This window comes from Gobius niger, assembly GCF_951799975.1.
Source record: "Gobius niger genome assembly, chromosome: 8".
NCBI classification, from domain to species: domain Eukaryota; kingdom Metazoa; phylum Chordata; class Actinopteri; order Gobiiformes; family Gobiidae; genus Gobius; species Gobius niger.
The window spans coordinates 34,567,666-34,590,341 of NC_136859.1; the positions used below are offsets into that span (position 1 = coordinate 34,567,666).

General features: G+C 46.8%; 1 protein-coding gene across 1 annotated transcript; it reads left to right on the forward strand.

The window, feature by feature from the left end:
• Window positions 1–489: 489 nt before the first annotated feature.
• Window positions 490–22,676, forward strand: LOC306967277 (uncharacterized protein). The gene is made up of 10 exons (XM_079562234.1): window positions 490–573; window positions 649–934; window positions 1,030–1,169; window positions 12,441–12,723; window positions 12,829–12,974; window positions 16,361–16,646; window positions 16,766–16,920; window positions 21,051–21,321; window positions 21,412–21,563; window positions 22,581–22,676. Exons 1-10 carry the CDS (start codon window positions 510–512, stop codon window positions 22,592–22,594), a joined length of 1,797 nt encoding a protein of 598 aa, XP_079418360.1. The 5' UTR covers window positions 490–509; the 3' UTR covers window positions 22,595–22,676.

Consider the following 22,676-nt stretch of genomic DNA (forward strand, 5'->3'; position numbering starts at 1 on the left):
AATGTACAATATAAAATGCATTTAACCACTCAAGTGCAAATATTGATTCGTTCAACCATTCACTTGTTACAACCATCAGTTCACACAGAATCATATTATATTATCCCATTTTCCAACATCACTTTGAGAAATCCTTCAGGTCTAAGGAAAGTTTCTGATTTCAGTTTGTTCCACTCTTTGATGCCTTTCGAATGTTCACGGCTGAGCCAACATGTTTAGAGTAGAACCAGACAGATTTGTGAGACTTTGCAGATGTGGAGCAGACGCCAGTTGTTGTGCAATTTCTGAAACTATGGGGGAGTATGCTTTTGAGTTTTGGGCCGCCCCAGTTGTAAAATCACAGCAAGTTTGGACACAAATACTTGAGAGTCTCTAACATTTTCCTTCAACATCTCTTTACTTACAGCAGGAGTATGAGTATGGGCCTCCCAGTTGAAGGTAGGCAGATTAAAAAGTATTAAAATCATTATCTATGTTTCCAGATGCTTATACATTATTGTCTGCAGAAAATGAAGAAGTACATCCCAGTTGTGTTTTTGCTCCTTGTGAAAACAGCCTCTGCTTCCAGCCCACGTAAGAGTCAGAAAGAGTTTAGTTGGAGTTTCTTCATTCTTCAGGCTCATGTGTCTCTGCTGTCTGACGTTTCAGTGAATTTGGCCCTGAGCGGAGAAGCGACCCAGATCGACACATTCAATTACTTTGGAGAGGCCTCTCATGCCATCGATGGAAACCGTGATTCTGTCTACAGTAGGAAATCCTGTTCTCGCACCTACAAAAACACCAACCCCTGGTGGAGAGTGGACCTGCGAGACAACTACGTCATCACCCACATCACCATCGTCAACAGAGGAGACTGCTGTCAGGAGAGGCTGGACGGCGCCCAGATCCGCGTGGGAAATTACCTTAATAAGAACAACGGAAATGACAATCCAATGTAGGGTTTTAACGTTGTCCATTTGTAGTTTTCCGGTCGTCTTCCTTTGAGTTGGTCTAAAACCGTGTTATTTGTCATTTTCTCTTTTTTTTAAGAGTGGCAAATATTTCACACATCGCCACAATGGAGACCTTTACCATGTCTGGATATGTGGAGGGGCGTTACGTCAATGTGTTAGTACCTGGAACATCTAAATATTTAACCCTCTGTGAAGTGGAGGTCTATGGATTCAAAGGTAGGTGGTTTAGTAGGTTGCGTTGGAGGGCAGAGGCTTATATACAGCATAACCCTGAGAGTAGGGATGTCCCGATCACTTTTTTTTACCCCCGAGTCCGAGTCATTTGATTTTGAGAATTGCCCAATACAGAGTCCCGATCCGATACTTAATACATTGTTTTAAAAATTAAGAAAAAAAACTACAATATTCAACTTGTTTTCATTCATGGTTTTGGATATAGAGAGTAGCTCTACTAAGTCTGTTTTTCTCAAGTAAGCAAGACAATTAGTCTTTACAGTGTAATATAGTTTTACACAGAGAGGGTGATCTTAAATCCCATTCTTAAATGTGTTTGTTGATTGGCAATGAAAACAAAACTTGGTCAATACATTTTTTATGCACTGCAATGTAAAAAACTGTCTGGCAGCACAGAAAAAACACAGCAGTAATGTGGCTAAACAGCTAAATAACAATATATTTGGCCAAAAGCTAAATGTGCCATGTTAACCTGATTACAGTCTCTTTAATAAGTAGATATACGGTGACCACATTTCACAGCCTGAAAACCGGGACAGGGTCGAGGTCCAGGCGCGCAGTGCACCGTCCACCGAGCTGTGCATGCGCACCATTCACCGTGGCTTGAGCGCGTGTCACCTACTGTGGGCGTGTACAGAGTGCGTGTGTTTTACTATGCTTAAGACAACCAGGAGTGACAACAAGTGCTTCTTCTTCAGTTCACCTCCTGAACATAGCGCGGGGACAAGCGAAGAGAGGATGTGGTGGTTAAGAGAGGAGGCGGTGGTTAAGAGAGGAGGCGGTGGTTAAGAGAGGAGGCAGTGGTTAAAAGAGGAGGCAGTGGTTAAGAGAGGAAGCGGTGGTTAAGAGAGGAGACAGTGGTTAAGAGAGAAGGCGGTGGTTAAGAGAGGAGACAGTGGTTAAGAGAGGAGGCAGTGGTTAAGAGAGGAGGCAGTGGTTAAGAGAGGAGACAGTGGTTAAGAGAGGAGGCAGTGGTTAAGAGAGGAGACAGTGGTTAAGAGAGGAGAGGAGGCGGTGGTTAAGAGAGGAGGCGGTGGTTAAGAGAGGAGGCGGTGGTTAAAAGAGGAGGCAGTGGTTAAGAGAGGAGACAGTGGTTAAGAGAGGAGACAGTGGTTAAGAGAGAAGGCGGTGGTTAAGAGAGGAGACAGTGGTTAAGAGAGGAGGCAGTGGTTAAGAGAGGAGGCAGTGGTTAAGAGAGGAGGCAGTGGTTAAGAGAGGAGGCGGTGGTTAAGAGAGGAGGCAGTGGTTAAGAGAGGAGACGGTGGTTAAGAGAGGAGGCGGTGGTTAAGAGAGGAGGCGGTGGTTAAGAGAGGAGACAGTGGTTAAGAGAGGAGGCGGTGGTTAAGAGAGGAGGCGGTGGTTAAGAGAGAAGGCGGTGGTTAAGAGAGGAGGCAGTGGTTAAGAGAGGAGGCGGTGGTTAAGAGAGGAGGCAGTGGTTAAGAGAGGAGGCAGTGGTTAAAAGAGGAGGCAGTGGTTAAAAGAGGAGGCAGTGGTTAAGAGAGGAGGCGGTGGTTAAGAGAGGAGGCAGTGGTTAAGAGAGGAGGCGGTGGTTAAGAGAGGAGGCAGTGGTTAAGAGAGGAGGCAGTGGTTAAGAGAGGAGGCGGTGGTTAAGAGAGGAGGCAGTGGTTAAGAGAGGAGGCAGTGGTTAAAAGAGGAGGCAGTGGTTAAAAGAGGAGGCAGTGGTTAAAAGAGGAGGCAGTGGTTAAGAGAGGAGGCAGTGGTTAAGAGAGGAGGCAGTGGTTAAGAGAGGAGGCAGTGGTAAAGAGAGGAGGCAGTGGTAAAGAGAGGAGGCAGTGGTTAAGAGAGGAGGCGGTGGTTAAGAGAGGAGAGGAGGCGGTGGTTAAGAGAGGAGGCAGTGGTAAAGAGAGGAGGCAGTGGTTAAGAGACGAGGCAGTGGTTAAGAGAGGAGGCAGTGGTTAAGAGAGGAGGCGGTGGTTAAAAGAGGAGGCAGTGGTTAAGAGAGGAGGCAGTGGTAAAGAGAGGAGGCGGTGGTTAAGAGAGGAGGCAGTGGTAAAGAGAGGAGGCAGTGGTTAAGAGAGGAGGCAGTGGTTAAAAGAGGAGGCAGTGGTTAAGAGAGGAGGCGGTGGTTAAGAGAGGAGGCGGTGGTTAAGAGAGGAGGCAGTGGTTAAGAGAGGAGGCGGTGGTTAAGAGAGGAGGCAGTGGTTAAGAGAGGAGGCAGTGGTTAAGAGAGGAGGCAGTGGTTAAGAGAGGAGGCGGTGGTTAAGAGAGGAGGCGGTGGTTAAGAGAGAAGGCGGTGGTTAAGAGAGGAGGCAGTGGTTAAGAGAGGAGGCAGTGGTAAAGAGAGGAGGCAGTGGTTAAGAGAGGAGGCGGTGGTTAAGAGAGGAGAGGAGGCGGTGGTTAAGAGAGGAGGCAGTGGTAAAGAGAGGAGGCAGTGGTTAAGAGACGAGGCAGTGGTTAAGAGAGGAGGCGGTGGTTAAGAGAGGAGGCGGTGGTTAAAAGAGGAGGCAGTGGTTAAGAGAGGAGGCAGTGGTAAAGAGAGGAGGCGGTGGTTAAGAGAGGAGGCAGTGGTAAAGAGAGGAGGCAGTGGTTAAGAGACGAGGCAGTGGTTAAGAGAGGAGGCAGTGGTTAAGAGAGGAGGCAGTGGTTAAGAGAGGAGGCAGTGGTTAAAAGAGGAGGCAGTGGTTAAGAGAGGAGGCGGTGGTTAAGAGACGAGGCAGTGGTTAAGAGAGGAGGCAGTGGTTAAAAGAGGAGGCAGTGGTTAAGAGAGGAGGCAGTGGTAAAGAGAGGAGGCAGTGGTTAAGAGAGGAGACAGTGGTTAAAAGAGAGGAGGCGGTGGTTAAGAGAGGAGAGGAGGCGGTGGTTAAGAGAGGAGGCAGTGGTAAAGAGAGGAGGCAGTGGTTAAGAGACGAGGCAGTGGTTAAGAGAGGAGGTGGTGGTTAAGAGAGGAGGCGGTGGTTAACAGAGGAGGCAGTGGTTAAGAGAGGAGGCAGTGGTAAAGAGAGGAGGCGGTGGTTAAGAGAGGAGGCAGTGGTTAAAAGAGGAGGCAGTGGTTAAGAGAGGAGGCAGTGGTTAAGAGAGGAGGCAGTGGTAAAGAGAGGAGGCGGTGGTTAAGAGAGGAGAGGAGGCGGTGGTTAAGAGAGGAGGCAGTGGTAAAGAGAGGAGGCAGTGGTTAAGAGACGAGGCAGTGGTTAAGAGAGGAGGCGGTGGTTAAAAGAGGAGGCAGTGGTTAAGAGAGGAGGCAGTGGTAAAGAGAGGAGGCGGTGGTTAAGAGAGGAGGCAGTGGTTAAAAGAGGAGGCAGTGGTTAAGAGAGGAGGCAGTGGTTAAGAGAGGAGGCAGTGGTTAAAAGAGGAGGCAGTGGTTAAGAGAGGAGGCGGTGGTTAAGAGACGAGGCAGTGGTTAAGAGAGGAGGCAGTGGTTAAAAGAGGAGGCAGTGGTTAAGAGAGGAGGCAGTGGTTAAGAGAGGAGGCAGTGGTTAAGAGAGGAGGCGGTGGTAAAGAGAGGAGGCAGTGGTTAAGAGAGGAGGCAGTGGTAAAGAGAGGAGGCGGTGGTTAAGAGAGGAGAGGAGGCGGTGGTTAAGAGAGGAGGCAGTGGTAAAGAGAGGAGGCAGTGGTAAAGAGAGGAGGCGGTGGTTAAGAGAGGAGGCGGTGGTTAAAAGAGGAGGCAGTGGTTAAGAGAGGAGGCAGTGGTAAAGAGAGGAGGCGGTGGTTAAGAGAGGAGGCAGTGGTTAAAAGAGGAGGCAGTGGTTAAGAGAGGAGGCAGTGGTTAAGAGAGGAGGCAGTGGTTAAAAGAGGAGGCAGTGGTTAAGAGAGGAGGCGGTGGTTAAGAGACGAGGCAGTGGTTAAGAGAGGAGGCAGTGGTTAAAAGAGGAGGCAGTGGTTAAGAGAGGAGGCAGTGGTTAAGAGAGGAGGCAGTGGTTAAGAGAGGAGGCGGTGGTAAAGAGAGGAGGCAGTGGTTAAGAGAGGAGGCAGTGGTTAAGAGAGGAGGCAGTGGTTAAGAGAGGAGGCAGTGGTGAAGAGAGGAGGCAGTGGTAAAGAGAGGAGGCAGTGGTTAAGAGAGGAGGCGGTGGTTAAGAGAGGAGGCAGTGGTTAAGAGAGGAGACAGTGCTTAAGAGAGGAGACAGTGGTTAAGAGAGGAGGCGGTGGTTAAGAGAGGAGGCGGTGGTTAAGAGAGGAGGCAGTGGTTAAGAGAGGAGGCAGTGGTTAAGAGAGGAGGCAGTGGTTAAGAGAGGAGGTGGTGGTTAAGAGAGGAGGCAGTGGTTAAGAGAGGAGGCAGTGGTTAAGAGAGGAGGCAGTGGTTAAGAGAGGAGGCAGTGGTTAAGAGAGGAGACGGTGGTTAAGAGAGGAGACAGTGGTTATGAGAGGAGGCAGTGGTTAAGAGAGGAGGCAGTGGTTAAGAGAGGAGGCGGTGGTTAAGAGAGGAGGCGGTGGTTAAGAGAGGAGGCGGTGGTTAAGAGAGGAGGCGGTGGTTAAGAGAGGAGGCAGTGGTTAAGAGAGGAGGCGGTGGTTAAGAGAGGAGGCGGTGGTTAAGAGAGGAGGCGGTGGTTAAGAGAGGAGACAGTGCTTAAGAGAGGAGACAGTGGTTAAGAGAGGAGGCGGTGGTTAAGAGAGGAGGCGGTGGTTAAGAGAGGAGGCAGTGGTTAAGAGAGGAGGCAGTGGTTAAGAGAGGAGGCAGTGGTTAAGAGAGGAGGCAGTGGTTAAGAGAGGAGGCGGTGGTTAAGAGAGGAGGCAGTGGTTAAGAGAGAAGGCGGTGGTTAAGAGAGGAGGCAGTGGTTAAGAGAGGAGGCGGTGGTTAAGAGAGGAGGCAGTGGTTAAGAGAGGAGGCAGTGGTTAAGAGAGGAGGCAGTGGTTAAAAGAGGAGGCAGTGGTTAAAAGAGGAGGCAGTGGTTAAAAGAGGAGGCAGTGGTTAAGAGAGGAGGCAGTGGTTAAGAGAGGAGGCAGTGGTTAAGAGAGGAGGCAGTGGTAAAGAGAGGAGGCAGTGGTAAAGAGAGGAGGCAGTGGTTAAGAGAGGAGGCGGTGGTTAAGAGAGGAGAGGAGGCGGTGGTTAAGAGAGGAGGCAGTGGTAAAGAGAGGAGGCAGTGGTTAAGAGACGAGGCAGTGGTTAAGAGAGGAGGCAGTGGTTAAGAGAGGAGGCAGTGGTTAAGAGAGGAGGCGGTGGTTAAAAGAGGAGGCAGTGGTTAAGAGAGGAGGCAGTGGTAAAGAGAGGAGGCGGTGGTTAAGAGAGGAGGCAGTGGTAAGGAGAGGAGGAAGTGGTTAAGAGACGAGGCAGTGGTTAAGAGAGGAGGCAGTGGTTAAGAGAGGAGGCAGTGGTTAAGAGAGGAGGCAGTGGTTAAAAGAGGAGGCAGTGGTTAAGAGAGGAGGCGGTGGTTAAGAGAGGAGGCGGTGGTTAAGAGAGGAGGCGGTGGTTAAGAGAGAAGGCGGTGGTTAAGAGAGGAGGCAGTGGTTAAGAGAGGAGGCAGTGGTAAAGAGAGGAGGCAGTGGTTAAGAGAGGAGGCAGTGGTTAAGAGAGGAGGCGGTGGTTAAGAGAGGAGGCAGTGGTTAAGAGAGGAGGCAGTGGTTAAGAGAGGAGGCGGTGGTTAAGAGAGGAGGCGGTGGTTAAGAGAGGAGGCAGTGGTTAAGAGAGGAGGCAGTGGTAAAGAGAGGAGGCAGTGGTAAAGAGAGGAGGCAGTGGTTAAGAGAGGAGGCGGTGGTTAAGAGAGGAGAGGAGGCGGTGGTTAAGAGAGGAGGCAGTGGTAAAGAGAGGAGGCAGTGGTTAAGAGACGAGGCAGTGGTTAAGAGAGGAGGCGGTGGTTAAGAGAGGAGGCGGTGGTTAAAAGAGGAGGCAGTGGTTAAGAGAGGAGGCAGTGGTAAACAGAGGAGGCGGTGGTTAAGAGAGGAGGCAGTGGTAAAGAGAGGAGGCAGTGGTTAAGAGACGAGGCAGTGGTTAAGAGAGGAGGCAGTGGTTAAGAGAGGAGGCAGTGGTTAAGAGAGGAGGCAGTGGTTAAAAGAGGAGGCAGTGGTTAAGAGAGGAGGCGGTGGTTAAGAGACGAGGCAGTGGTTAAGAGAGGAGGCAGTGGTTAAAAGAGGAGGCAGTGGTTAAGAGAGGAGGCAGTGGTAAAGAGAGGAGGCAGTGGTTAAGAGAGGAGACAGTGGTTAAAAGAGAGGAGGCGGTGGTTAAGAGAGGAGAGGAGGCGGTGGTTAAGAGAGGAGGCAGTGGTAAAGAGAGGAGGCAGTGGTTAAGAGACGAGGCAGTGGTTAAGAGAGGAGGCAGTGGTTAAGAGAGGAGGCGGTGGTAAAGAGAGGAGAGGAGGCGGTGGTTAAGAGAGGAGGCAGTGGTAAAGAGAGGAGGCAGTGGTTAAGAGACGAGGCAGTGGTTAAAAGAGGAGGCAGTGGTTAAGAGAGGAGGCGGTGGTTAAGAGAGGAGGCGGTGGTTAAAAGAGGAGGCAGTGGTTAAGAGAGGAGGCAGTGGTAAAGAGAGGAGGCGGTGGTTAAGAGAGGAGGCAGTGGTTAAAAGAGGAGGCAGTGGTTAAGAGAGGAGGCAGTGGTTAAGAGAGGAGGCAGTGGTTAAAAGAGGAGGCAGTGGTTAAGAGAGGAGGCGGTGGTTAAGAGACGAGGCAGTGGTTAAGAGAGGAGGCAGTGGTTAAAAGAGGAGGCAGTGGTTAAGAGAGGAGGCAGTGGTTAAGAGAGGAGGCAGTGGTTAAGAGAGGAGGCGGTGGTAAAGAGAGGAGGCAGTGGTTAAGAGAGGAGGCAGTGGTTAAGAGAGGAGGCAGTGGTTAAGAGAGGAGGCAGTGGTGAAGAGAGGAGGCAGTGGTAAAGAGAGGAGGCAGTGGTTAAGAGAGGAGGCGGTGGTTAAGAGAGGAGGCAGTGGTTAAGAGAGGAGACAGTGCTTAAGAGAGGAGACAGTGGTTAAGAGAGGAGGCGGTGGTTAAGAGAGGAGGCGGTGGTTAAGAGAGGAGGCAGTGGTTAAGAGAGGAGGCAGTGGTTAAGAGAGGAGACAGTGCTTAAGAGAGGAGGCAGTGGTTAAGAGAGGAGGCAGTGGTTAAGAGAGGAGGCAGTGGTTAAGAGAGGAGGCAGTGGTTAAGAGAGGAGGCAGTGGTTAAGAGAGGAGGCGGTGGTTAAGAGAGGAGGCGGTGGTTAAGAGAGGAGGCGGTGGTTAAGAGAGGAGGCAGTGGTTAAGAGAGGAGGCAGTGGTTAAGAGAGGAGGCAGTGGTTAAGAGAGGAGGCAGTGGTTAAGAGAGGAGGCGGTGGTTAAGAGAGGAGGCGGTGGTTAAGAGAGGAGGCGGTGGTTAAGAGAGGAGGCGGTGGTTAAGAGAGGAGGCGGTGGTTAAGAGAGGAGGCGGTGGTTAAGAGAGGAGGCGGTGGTTAAGAGAGGAGGCGGTGGTTAAGAGAGGAGGCGGTGGTTAAGAGAGGAGGCAGTGGTTAAGAGAGGAGGCAGTGGTTAAGAGAGGAGGCAGTGGTTAAGAGAGGAGGCAGTGGTTAAGAGAGGAGGCAGTGTCTTCCCGTCCGTTCTCACTCCTCTCTCCTCGCTTAGCCTACACAGCAGTGGCGGCTGGTGATGTGAAAACCAGGGGGGGCTGTTGCCTCTACCTACCTTCAATTATATACTTATAAACATTGTTTTTAACTTAAAAAAGAAAGTTATCTTTGGGGCATTTAATATTATTATTTTATGTAGAATATATTCAAAACTTATTGTTTAGTTTTATTCAACAAAAAAATTAAAAATATTCTGACTAAAGTGTAATGATAGTCACTATACGTATTTGTTTGTATTGTGCACCACTGATCTGTGTTTTTGTACCACCAGAACCAGAACAAAGGCAGGAGGTGTTTCCTCTTTGATTTCATGTACAGTTTTAGTCCCAGACCTGCTGTGGTTTCATTATGAGCCTCAGAGCCACAGGTTTAAACCTGTATAAACCGACAGACAAATGATCCGATCAGAAATGATAGGTGTGTTTAAGATGAGCGAGGCGCTGCAGGCGGCTGCAGGCGGCTGCAGGCGAGCGGTGGTCAGCCTTATTCTGATGACTTAACGTGCTGAATGAAGAAGGAAACCGAGCGGTCAAACTTTGGAAGAGAGAGGGCGCAGTGGGCTGAAAACAGCTGCTGAAATGCAAACACTGGGCGTATGAAGACACATAAGCCTCTGATATAGTTTTTGTGCATGCGCCCTCGATTGCTGTGTAATGCGCGCGTTGATGTTGTATTTGCGCCCTCAACTTAAAGAGAGTTATCTGACGCCATACAGGTGGCGTGTTTGTTTACTCTGCAGGAGCAGCGCAGACTCGTCGGGCACTTTGCCGTAAGGCACACGTGCTCAAAAAAGAAAAGAAAAACTTTACTATGCAACAAGAAGAAATGAGAGTGACACAAGAATTAAGCAAACCTTTTATTGAAAATAACAATTAAACTGAAATTGTCTTGTAGTTGATCAAACTTTTGGAACCACTTGCTTTTAAAGGACCAAATCTATGCATTTTCTGTGAGGTACTCACATTGCCATGAGGCCCAACGGCAAAGGCTAAAAAACGTTCTGGTTTTGAACAATGAGACATGCCTGGAACACCTCTCGAGGGAGGCGACCAGGAGGCATCCGAAACAGATGCTCGAGCCACCTCAGCTGATTCCTTTTGATGTGAAGGAGCAGCGACTCTACTCCGAGCTCCTCGCGGGTAACTGCGCTCTTCACCCGATCTCGAACGGTGCTCCCAGCCACCCTGCGAAAGAAACTAGTTTCACCTGCTTGTATCTGTGATCTTGTCCTTTCGGCCATTACCCAAATCTCATGACCATAGGTGAGGGCAGGAATGTAGATTGACCTGTTCATCGAGAGCTTTGCCCCACGACTCAGCTTCTTCTTCACCACAGCAGTTCAATACAGCGACGGCATCACTGCTGATGCTGCACTGATCCATCTGTCGATCTCACGCCCCATCCTGGGAGAAGCTCTTCTGGAGGTGGAAATTAAAGACCCTGCTGGCAGAGGTATCCACCAGACATTCCCAACAGACCCTCACAACATTTTTGGGCCTGCTAGGTCTGACCGGCTTCCTCCCCTGCCAGCGGATCCAGCTCAGTGTCTGAGACACGCAGCTGGAGATCCAACGACGGAGATCCAATGACACACTACAAAATCGATCATCAATATCCAGCTTAGGGTGTCCTGGTGACAACTTTGTACTCGAACATAGTGTTCATTATGGACAAACTGTAACAATAATAGAACAGCACTTGGGTTCCGATCGGAGAGGCCGTTTTTCCCAATCACACCTGTCCAGATCTCACCGTTGTTGCCCACATGGGCATTGAAATCCTCCAGTAGAACAATAGAGTCCCCAGTCGGAGCACCGTCTAAAAAAAAAACTCCCAGGGACTCCAAGAAGGCCAGGTACTCTGCACAGATGTTGGGCCCATAGGCCAAGACAATGGTGTGAGGCCTGTCACCGACCAGAAGGCGTAGGGACGCGACCCTCTCGTTCACTGGGTTGAACTCCAACATGTGGCAGCTGAGCTGGGGAGCAGTAAGCAAGGCCACCCCAGCCTGTTGCCTCTCGCTGTGGGCAACGCCAGAGAAGGGGAGCGTCCAGCCTCTTTCCAGGAGTTGTATCTGGTTGGTACCTCTTAACCTTCCATACAAGCACAGGCTCCTTCCCTGCAACAAGGTGACATTCCATGTCAGCGAGAAGTCATGTACACAAACCAGGTCGTCAAGGCACCTGCCTTTGACTGCCACCCAGTCCTCTCTGCACCCTACTCCTACGGATCTCTCTGTGGGTGGTTGGTCGGCAGGAGAGCGGGGCTACGTTGCCCCTTCGGGCTAAGCCCTGCCAGGCCCTGCCAGGCCCTGCCAGGCCCTGCCAGGCCCTGCCAGGCCCTGCCAGGCCCTGTGTGCAGAGGCCTGACCACCCGATGCTTGCATGCGAGCCCCAATCCCAGGCCCAGGGCCCCAGCTGCACCATACCAGGAAACGTCACGGTCCCTGTTATTTCTCTGTCCACAGGAGACAGTCATTTGGAATTTCTGAAAAGATCCTGAGGGTTATGGAACACAAAAGTTAAGTGGAATACCCAAAAAAACTCACCAGACCTGAGCCGGAGGATCCGATTGGCTGTCTATCACACTGGACAATTGTCGACCCACATTTAGGCCGCTACCGGAGCCGGCTGCAGCCCAATAACCTTCAGACAACATTTCTACAGCACCTTGGTGGTGCTGATGGTTTCCAACGTTACTGGCATAACAAGCAGATCCACCTGAGATGTTTTGTACAAGCCACAGAGAGGGGGCACCATAATGAGCTGGGGCTTTTTCCTTCAGTGGAACAATGGAGCCTCATGTGGTGCAGATGTTATGAAGAGCATCCCTCAGACTGAGGCCCTCATCTGTGGGAACCACTGCTTATTGGGCTTTAGTCGGCTCCAGTAACGGCCTTCAGTTGGAAGAAGAAGAGCTTTATTTATATAGTGCCTTTCACAGACATGGTCACAAAGCGCTTTACATGTACGTATGTAGCTTCAGTTTCCCCTGGGGGAGACTGACAGAAGCACTGTCGGAACTGCACACATCTGCGCCAGTGGTCCCTCTGATCATACATTCATGCACACACATCATTCATCCTGGCCTATTGTACATGTTTTTAGTGGTAGAGGAAACCGGAGTACCCAGAGGAAACCTACGCAGACACGAGGAGAACATGAAAACTCTATAAAGAAAGGCCCCGTCCAGGTGGGAATCGAACCCGGGACCTTCTTGCTGTGAAGGGAGAGCGCTAACCGCTGTGCTACCGTGCCACCCAAAAGTTTAAGATGGGTGGCATGGTAGCACACCCATCTTGGGTCCCCGATCCTCCAGCCAACTTAGTCCTCCGGCTTAGTGCAGTGTCATTTTTTTTTTAGGTGGTTCACTGGACTTTTTTGTTCCATAACCCTCAGGATCTTGTGAATGACTGTCTTAATGTGTCCCACCTCAGCATTGGTGTGCTGCCAGAGGCTCTGCTTATGCAGCTCAACAACACAACCACGATAACATACAACCATACAAAAAGTGAATTTTTGCCATCTTAAACTTTTGATCGGGACTGTATCTCTTCTTCTCTGACAGAGAAGACATTCAACTTCATGCTAGATGTTTCATGTTGATAGGCAGAAAATATAAACATATTATCCATAAATCAGGCCAAAACCTCTACATCTTGAAGATCATGTTTTCTGTCTTCAGTGGTTGGCAACTTCATATCATCTGAACATAAAAGCAGATGACTTTTAGTATCATTTTTGTGTTGTGCTTACGTATTTCTATTGTCTGATTTCATAGGGAATGTGGCTCTACGTGGAAAAGCGACTCAGATCGACACGTACAATGAGCTCGGAGCAGCCTCTAACGCCATTGATGGGAACTGGGAATCTATTTACTATAAAAACTCCTGTAGTCACACCTTCACAACCACCAACCCCTGGTGGAGAGTGGACCTGGGAGACATTCACGTTATCACCTCAATAACCATCGTTAACAGAGGAGACTGCTGTCACGAGAGGCTGGACGGCGCTGAGATCCGCGTGGGAAATTCACTTGATAATAATGGAAATGACAATCCGATGTAGGCTTGTACATTATTAGTCGTAGCCTTAATTGTTTATCTTATTTGTAGCTTTCCTGTCATCTTCCTCATACTTGCATGTCATGTTTATTTTTCCTTTTTTAGGGTGGCAAGGATTTCACACATCAGATCATCACAAACCTTTACCATGTCTGAGCCCGTGGAGGGGCGATACGTTAATGTGTTTCTACCAGGAGCAGACAAATATTTGACACTCTGTGAAGTGGAGGTCTATGGATTCAAGGCAAAGGGTAAGTACTGGGCAGGGCGTGGGAACTTTTTTTGAAAATTTACACCTTTCAGAACTCTTTATTCTTACGTTTTGCCTGACAATATTTGAAAATACATTTTACAGTTTTGTAATCAGCCTCCATTGTCAATACACTAGAGACGATTTTGAAAGTTTCGGTTGAGTTGTTATAAATCAAGGATTTGAGAAAACCTGAAGGAAATAATCACCTACAGAGGTTAAATCAAGCGAGTACACAGGCCAGTTTACACACATTCAAGGAGATTTGTCTCCCGTGGAAGGCTTTTCTCAAATAAATCCAGTCGACGAAGAGAACATCTGGAAATGCAAAGGGCAACTGCATGTTTGCGAGCAGATCGGGAGAGTGTGCATAGACAGGCAAACTTGTTTGACATTTACAGGTGTTGTAACGGTGCTCGTCGGTCCCCTCTTTCTTTTGGACGCATTTCCCATTTCCACTATAAAATCGATCTGCGATCAGGAACACGGCAATGAGGGCAAATTCCAAAGTGACAACGTTGACAGTGGAAATATACACATCTACGGCAAAAGTGCACTGCTCCCTCAAATGCAGCATGTTAACGACCGAAACAAGTGTGGACACAAGCCTCCTGTTGGGCCCCTCACCCACTGCACTGCGACCCGCCTTAAAATCACCGGCCCCTTTTCAAATAAGGAAGTTCTCTGCTAATGTAATGGGTCGAAGCAACAATTTGTTTATGCAATTTCCGTCTTGTCACTGTTGCATTTCTCCTTTGCATTGCCAGAAGACAGTGACACCTCAAATTTATGGTCTGATAATAAAATAAAGACGGAGTTGAAAAGCAATGATGTAAGATATCTGGACTTAGCTATTCTCTTTGCAGTAGGGATGGGACGAAAAACCGACTTGAGTCGATTCACCGATTTGTGCACGAGAGATGCGAGTGCATCGGCAGAGAAGCCACAGATCGATGCAGTGCAGAGCATAAACATAAGATGCATCGGATTTTACGCGCTCATATCGGTTTAATCTAGATACGCTACGGATGTAAAGCCCCTTGGGCCACTGCGCGCGTCATCTGCGTGCGTGCACATGATACTCCTTGTGTCTTACCGGTAAATTCCAGGTTAAGAGCAGCAGAAGTTCAGAAACGCATCCGCGGTGTGGAGTTGAGTTGGCCTCTGCGCTGTGTTGAATGAAGGACGTCCCATGTGCAGAACGCTATTAATGTGGAAATAATGCACACAATCGCCTTTTTAATTTAACAATACTGATCATAGATTAATAATAATTGTGCCCCCAAAATTGTTGAAAAAACTAAAGAACAAACAATCTTGAAGTGAATAAACCCATAGAATATATAGGATACAAAACCAAAAAAAGTTTAAATATGCAGTCTACATAAAAAAAATATGTAGTTACCTTTAAAGTGGTCTAATATCAATTAATGGCCTCAATAATTGTGAATATGTGTCAAATCTTAATTTATTTGAGCTGGTTCTGTTGAATCATTGCATCAAGCAAAGCGTGGATCACGAAACATGGAGATGCATCGTGATAATTGGCCTAAATGGAATGGTATCGGGCTGGTGGTGGTTACAGATGTGTGGATCCAGATGCATCGTGGTCTTGGTGATGATTCGAATCGCATCGCAGCTCTGGTATGACCAAGTGTATCTTAAATGAATCGGACTGTGGCAGGTGTATCGAGATGCGAGTCGGATCGGACAGAGGCCTAAGATTCCCATCCCTTCTTTGCAGGCATCTTATGAAGCAATCGGAGACAGCACGCAGGGGTGGGAGTGAGGGGCATGCTTAGAGTGAAACAGGACAGTGTTTTTTTCTGCAAAGACTCCAAGAGAATTATAGGATGACCGGCATAATGTTTAAGAACATAAACATAGAATAGAAAGATATCTGTTTTACTTCAGATTAAAATAGTTGCCAACCATTAAAAACTCTTTAAGGTCAGAAAACAAATATGAAATACTGTTGATATACGCTCCCTTTTCGCTATTTTAAGGTTTAACTGTATTTTAATGTAACATGCAATACTTGGCAACACCAGCAGCTGGCGCTTGGTGCGTTTGGTATCAGTAGCTGGCGCTACAGAAGAAGTCCCACCAGTATGTGATATGAGTGAAACAGAGGCAGCAAGCTCCAGTATTATAATTTTTAAATATAAAAAAATAATAATACCAACCCGTCTTGTACCTTTTAGAGTAAGTTGTGTTTAGCCTGGAAGTCTTTTGTCTTTTGTTGACGCGAGTCACGACCAAGTTAACGTTTCTAAGATGGCAGATGCTGGTCCAACGGTAACCGCCGTGACCAAGCAAAAATACTGTTTTAATTCTGTACAAGGTTAAGTTCATGACACAAGTGCTCAGAGAAACTTGCGAGTATTGTAAAAAAGGCAATTTATGTTATAAGGACATTCCAAACAAACCTTTAAGCTATGTTTGACCATAAGCACATCAGTTTTGTGTGTTCAGCTAAGCTACTAGTGTATGTGCCAAGGAAAAATGTACAGTCACACAAGAGGAAGGTTAATTTTCATAGGAGAATGGTAAAGACCCATCCATCCATCCCTTTTCGCTTTATCCGGGGCTGGGTCGCGGGGGCAGCAGTCTCAGCAGAGATGCCCAAACTTCCCGATCCACACAGACCTCCTCCAGCTGTTCTGGGGGGACCTCGAGGCGACACCAGGCCAGCTCGGAGACATAGTCCCACCAGCGTGTCCTGTCCTTCCACGAGGCCTTGTCCCAACAGGACATGCCTGGAACACCTCCCGTGGGAGGCGACCAGGAGGCATCCGGAACAGATGCCCGAGCCACCTCAGCTGGCTCCTTTCAACGTGAAGGAGCAGCGACTCTACTCCGAGCTCCTCCCAGGTAACTGAGCTCCTCACCCGATCTTGAAGGGTGCGCCCAGCCACCCTGCGAAGGAAACTAATTTCGGCCGCTTGTATTCGTGATCTTGTCCTTTCGGTCATTACCCAAATCTCATGACCATAGGTGAGGGTGGGAACGTAGATCGATCGGTAAATCGAGAGCTTTGCCCCAGACTCAGCTTCCTCGTCACCACGACAGACCAATACAGCGACCGCATCACTGCTGACGCCGCACCGATCCGTCTATCGATCTCACGCTCCATCCGTCCCTCACTTGTGAACAAGATCCCGAGATACTTGAATGGATCCCTCTGCGGGTGGTGAGTCCGCAGGAGGGCGGGCCCACGTCGTCCCTTTGGGCTGTGCCGAGCAGGCCCCCGTGGTTTTGATATTATTTTTTAAATGTTTTACAGCTTGTGCAACTGAAATAAATGTGTTGCACCACAAAGGAGAGTTGGCCCATCTTTCCAGATGTGTAACATAGGCTAGCATGTTTCTACAATCTGATTTACAGTGAATTTGGCTCGACGCGGAAAAGCAACCCAGATTGACACATTGGATTCGCTCGGAGCGGCTTCTAATGCCATCGATGGGAAACCTGAATCTACTAACTACGACGATTCCTCCTGTTCTCAAACATTCACCATCATCAACCCCTGGTGGAGAGTGGACCTGCTGAAGACCTACATTATCTCCTCCATCATCATCACCAACAGAGGAGACTGCTGCTCAAGCAGTCTGGAATACGCTGACCTCCGCGTGGGAACATCTTCAGCAAACAATGGAAATGACAATCCTTTGTAAGTTCAAACAGACAAATTAAATGCTCAATGCACCTGTTTGAACTTTGCTACTGTTTACATCTGGATAATTGATTCTTCATGCATGTTGACCAAACTGATGTCTTCCAATATTTCAGAGTGGATTGGATTTGGGAACTCCCGGAAGGCAAGTCTAAAACTTTTACTTTTTCTGAACCTCTGAAAGCCCGTTATGTCAATGTGTTTCAACAAACACTGGATAAATTTCTGAACATCTGTGAAGTGGAGGTCTACGGATACGAAGTGGAGCCAGGTAAGAGTCATCGATCCTCACCACACCAAGGCATTCAGTGCCTTCATTAGATTTTTGAGCTTAATGGTGTTGCAGTTTATTTAGAAAGGCATAACTTGAAATGTGTTTGTTAAAAGGCAATGCTGTATGTTCAATATAAACCTAAAATTATCTCAAAAACCATTTTACCACAAAAATATAGCTTTTCCTTTCAAAAGTATGTTCAACTAGTATTCCGTTTCACCATTCTTTTCAAATTGAAATAGTTCCATGTACCCCCTGCTAACTTCTGGAATACCCCCAGGGGTCCACTTACCCCTGATTGGAAAACACAGCTGTAAATGACATTAAAAAAGACCATTTAATGTCACTGATGCTACATGCTAGATGTTTGATTGTAAATCAATGGCCGAGGAACATGCTTCTCTATGGTCCTCATGGCAGGGAGCCGACATTGCCGCAGTACCACCCCCTGGTGGTCAGGTTCGACTCCAAAAGACCCTTAATATACCAGGATGCCTAATGGGACTTTAGACTTCCTAGAACGGCTCAAAAGCCTGGCTCCAAATTTTTTTATTTTTTCTAAAAATCGCTATGGCACATGTGACAGCACTGGGCTTGGTTCATATTTTGAACCATGCTGGTTTTTGTACAGCAGCACTAAAAAGTGGACACCTTTTCAGTGCACAAACATCCAATATAATAACGCAATGTAAATTCATCACCATCTTTATTTATCAGACTCCAAGTCCATATAGAGACATTGAACACTAAAAAGACAATTCAACACATATATTTTTTTTAATTGATTATAGAAGACAACTGTACCAGTGCTTCCACAGAGCTGACTTAATGTATGGTACAGACAGTAGAATTCATTCAATGGGGCTGATTGGAACACTGGCTCTCTCGTATATATCATACCTATGTTGTAAAACCATTTCTAAAGTTACTTCATCAGATCTCGAAATATAAATAAACTGATAAACTGCAATAATTCTGAAGCACAATAAAACTAAAACAATAAGCATTGATGTTAATTATTCAGCTTGCTAGTTGACAAAAACCTGATAAAGCATTTAGTTTGCTTTAAACAAAGATAAATATCAAGAGGTATTGGCCTGTCAGAGCAAGCAGTTAGCTGGTCTTCCAACTACCTTTATGAAAACAAAACATGTTTGAATGTGATGAACAGTATTCAAATGTCAGGGCTGCCAACTTTTCACCAAACTCTGGAGTGAGACTTTGGTCGGTCCCGAGCTGGGGGGCCTTTTTCATGGCGACAGTGTCTCGTAATCATATTAAGTTCTAACCCCCCCAAAAAAAAGTCTACGTTTAACATGACTGAGCACATCAGGAGCTGCATTATGGATCAGAGGGGGTTTGGCTCCACCCCACATGACCATCAGAACCTATTGAAAGTGTGGGAGGGCACTCTGAAGGGGGGGTTTGGGGGAAGAATTTTTTTAGAATTCAGATATGATTTCCTGCAATCTGGTGCATTTTAGATCATAAACAATAATTTTAGCTGGTCTATTTACTGGTGTTAAAGAATTATATTTCTGGGCCCCTTTCAAATTGGGGCCTCTCAGCAAATGCCCAGAGGCCCCTTCATCGTTACAGCCCTGCCAAAAGGTACAATGACACAATGTCTGTTTCTCTGCGTCAGTCATTCCAGTTATTACCAACAAAAAGCAGCACAAGCTTTAGAAAATATGAACATTTGATCCATGTATTTTGCAGTATGTTAGAGCATGTTTGACGATTAAACTTTGAATGATTATTCAATGTATTAGCTAGCCTACTTTTCTCTGCCTCTCTCTCCCTCGCGCAAGAGGGAAAAAAAAAACTTAAGTTAAAGAGGTTTAGCTTCAACGTGATCTCCACTGTGACCGTTGTTTATTATTTCATTAGGACTTTTATTTCTCAAACTCGTTGCCTTATGCTGCTCACTTTGAGCTCCTCGTGGGGCAGCAGCGGTGGAGGTGACCGGGGCGGAGGAGGCAGTAGGCCTGTCGCTTCGGAGGCGGCCAGGAGTGGAGTGAGCTGAGCGAACAGGTGGACGATGTGAGTGTCGGGGCTCCTGTAGCCGCCTCGTCACATACGGAGCACACGCGCCTTTTTCTCTCCCATGGCCCGGGAGAGCTGGCGCTGGGAGCGTTCGGGCACACAGACAAAATAAAGCGTCTGCTCACTGCAAAAAGTCAGGGATGATTTTTAGTTGAGCGTGTGATATGAGGAGTGTGGCGTGAGAGCGTGTGAAGGCACTCAAATGCGTGTGTCTCATGGTGAAAGCGTGAGAGTTGGCAGCCCTGAAATGTTACTCTAGGTGTTCCACAAGGGAACATTCTTGGCTCACTTCTTTTGAACGTAGAGCTGAGTGTAACAAAGCACACACAATTGGCTTTAATGGAAAGTCTAAACTTTCCATTAAAGCCACACTGCATAACATTTCACCCCTTACAAATAATACAGTACATGCTAACAACATGCTGATATGTGTTTCTGTTTTGTAGTGAATTTGGCTCTGGGTGGAGAGGCGGCCCTGAGTGATGCTGATGAGTTCGGACCTGCCTCTCATGCCATTGATGGGAATCGTAACTCCACAAACTCCTGCATTCAGACCACCACAAGCACCAACCCCTGGTGGAGAGTGGACCTGAAAGACACCTACGTTATTACTTCTGTCACTGTCACGAACAGAGGAGACTGCTGCCATGAGAATATTAATGGAGCTGAAATCCGTGTTGGCAACTCCTTACAAAACAATGGGAATGACAATCCCCTGTACGTGAACGGAGTAGACCTTGTATTTAGACACTGATGGAAGCAGCAACAGAAAAATCCTTAAGTGTATTTCTGTTATTCAGAATGGCCACAATTCCACGCATACCAAAAGGAATCTCCGAAACTTTTTCCCCTTCTGAACGTGTGGAGGGACGTTTTGTCAATGTGTTTCTGCCAGGAACAGGCAAAAAACTGACCTTCTGTGAAGTGGAGGTGTATGGGTACAAAGATGACGGTACGATTCAGATTCAGTTTCAACTTTAAAATAATATATTGCCTACACTCCGTGTAGATTTTCTCGTGTGTTTATAGTAACTTATCCAGTAGCTACAGCATTTTGATTGTTTTGCTGCAGCTGATTTTGGCTCAATATAAACATGCTGTATCTCTTTATTTGGATTTTCTGAGGACTTTTTAGTCGCTGGGTTAGTTTTTCAGATGAATAAACCCCTGGGCATAAAACGGCGTAAAAGTCGGCAGAAGTGTTTGCCCCGAGTTAGCAACGTTAGCCTCTTGTAAACACTGCAGACTCCACACTGCAGCACTAACAACATTTAGCTCTGGTTAATCCAGCACAGACTCTGATCGAGGGAGTGTCGCCTGTAATAAGGTCTGCTCTATGTGGAATATTGTATTTCCAATAAAGAATTCTCCAGTTTGTTGTTATTTTCCCTCCTCAGCTGAGAGGTGCGCCCCGTACGAGCGCCGGCCACACGTCAAGTGGTATTGGTTTCTGGTATCGGGGCCTCATGAATGAGCCCAAGCATGTGGTTTCAGCCTGATACTTGTATCGGCATCGGTGAATCCCTAGTAAATTCATCACCATCTTTATTTATTTATTTAGACTCCATGTCCATATAGACATAGAACGCAAAAAAGACAACACACACATTTTAAAAAAATTGATTATAGAAGACAACTGTACCAGTGCTTCCACAGAGCTGACTTAACGTATGGTACAGACAGTAGGATTCACCAGCGAATTCCAAATTCATCCTCAGCCTTTGCAGACGATATTGTTTCCTACTTTCCACATAATGGCCTGAAACATACAAGGTAAAATTGAAGATTTGTCTAAAATGTTATAAACTGCAAAATTATAAAAGTAATTTTGTCATATTTTCAAGTATTGTTTGTTTCTTTCTTGTAAAACACCCGCGCAGGTGTCGGTATAGCACATGGCTGATTAGCCGGCGTATTGCCATTAAACTCTTAATAATTGACTTTTTCCGAAAAGTCAACGCTAAAAATACATGCCATTTTTTGTGTCGGACCCCGACACATGACCGGGAGTGGGTCGGACTGTGGAGCTCTATAATACTGTACATTCTAACAACATGCTGATACGTGTTTCTGTTTTGTAGTGAATTTGGCTCTGGGTGGAGAGGCGGCCCAGAGTGGTGCTGATGAGTTCGGACCTGCCTCTCATGCCATTGATGGGAATCGTAACTCCACAAACTCCTGCATTCAGACCACCACAAGCACCAACTCCTGGTGGAGAGTGGACCTGAAAGACACCTACGTTATTACTTCTGTCACTGTCACGAGCAGAGGAGACTGCTGCCATGATAATATTAAGGGAGCTGAAATCCGTGTTGGCAACTCCTTACAAAACAATGGGAATGACAATCCCCTGTACGTGAACGGAGTAGACCTTGTATTTAGACCCTGAAGGAGCATGGAAGCTGCAACAGAAAAATCCTTAAGTGTATTTCTGTTTTTCAGAATGGCCACTATTCCACGCATGCCAAAAGGAATCTCCGAAACTTTTTCCCCTTCTGAACGTGTGGAGGGACGTTTTGTCAATGTGTTTCTGCCAGGAACAGGCAAAAAACTGACCTTCTGTGAAGTGGAGGTGTATGGGTACAAAGATGACGGTACGATTCAGATTCAGTTTCAACTTTAAAATAATATATTGCCTACACTCCGTGTAGATTTTCTCGTGTGTTTATAGTAACTTATCCAGTAGCTACAGCATTTTGATTGTTTTGCTGCAGCTGATTTTGGCTCAATATAAACATGCTGTATCTCTTTATTTGGATTTTCTGAGGACTTTTTAGTCGCTGGGTTAGTTTAGGCAAAAAACTGACCTTCTGTGAAGTGGAGGTGTATGGGTACAAAGATGACGGTACGATTCAGATTCAGTTTCAACTTTAAAATAATATATTGCTTAAATTGGCAAATAATATATGTTAAACACAACACCAACAAAAATTCAGAACATTAAAAGCCCAAGAGGAACACTGGCCAATCCGATATTTTGTGTCACACCTCGACATGTTTCTGTTCTTCTTTGCTTCCTACAATGTGCATAAGAAAGTTTAGTAACGAGTACTAAGATATTACTTCCACTTATGACCCGTGCATTAATAGCCTGAAAATGACAACTGGAGTTCACAAATAACCAATGTAATAATACAATGTAAATTCATCACCATCTTTATTTATCAGACTCCAAGTCCACACCGAGACATAGAACACATAAAAGACAATTCATACATTTTAAAAAATTCATTATAAAAGACAATTATACCAGAGCTGTCTGGTAACATATGGTACAAAGACAAAGATTCACCAATCCGATTAGGTTTATTAGGTCTTCTAAGAATTATGCTATTGTTGTTGCCTCCATTTCGTGCCTGACACTTTCGGCTACAACTCTAGCTGGAAGATAGTGTCAAAAACGGTTTAAATGAGCTGACCAGACACATCACAGCAACACCACGTGACAACTTCTGAGGAAGGCTACAGTTGTAGCCGAAACCGTCAGGTACAAAAATTAATCATGCTATAAGAACAAACCAGTGTCCAAATTCATCTTCAGCCTTTGCAGATGATATTGTTTAATAATTTCAGGCCACATAATCAAATCGATTCCACCTATTTTTTTTCAGGTGTGGAAACATAATCCGTTACTGAGAATGAGCAGCCTGAATGTCAACAAGCTCACTGGACAAGATGTTTTTGGTGGCGATGTAGGTTCTCTGGAG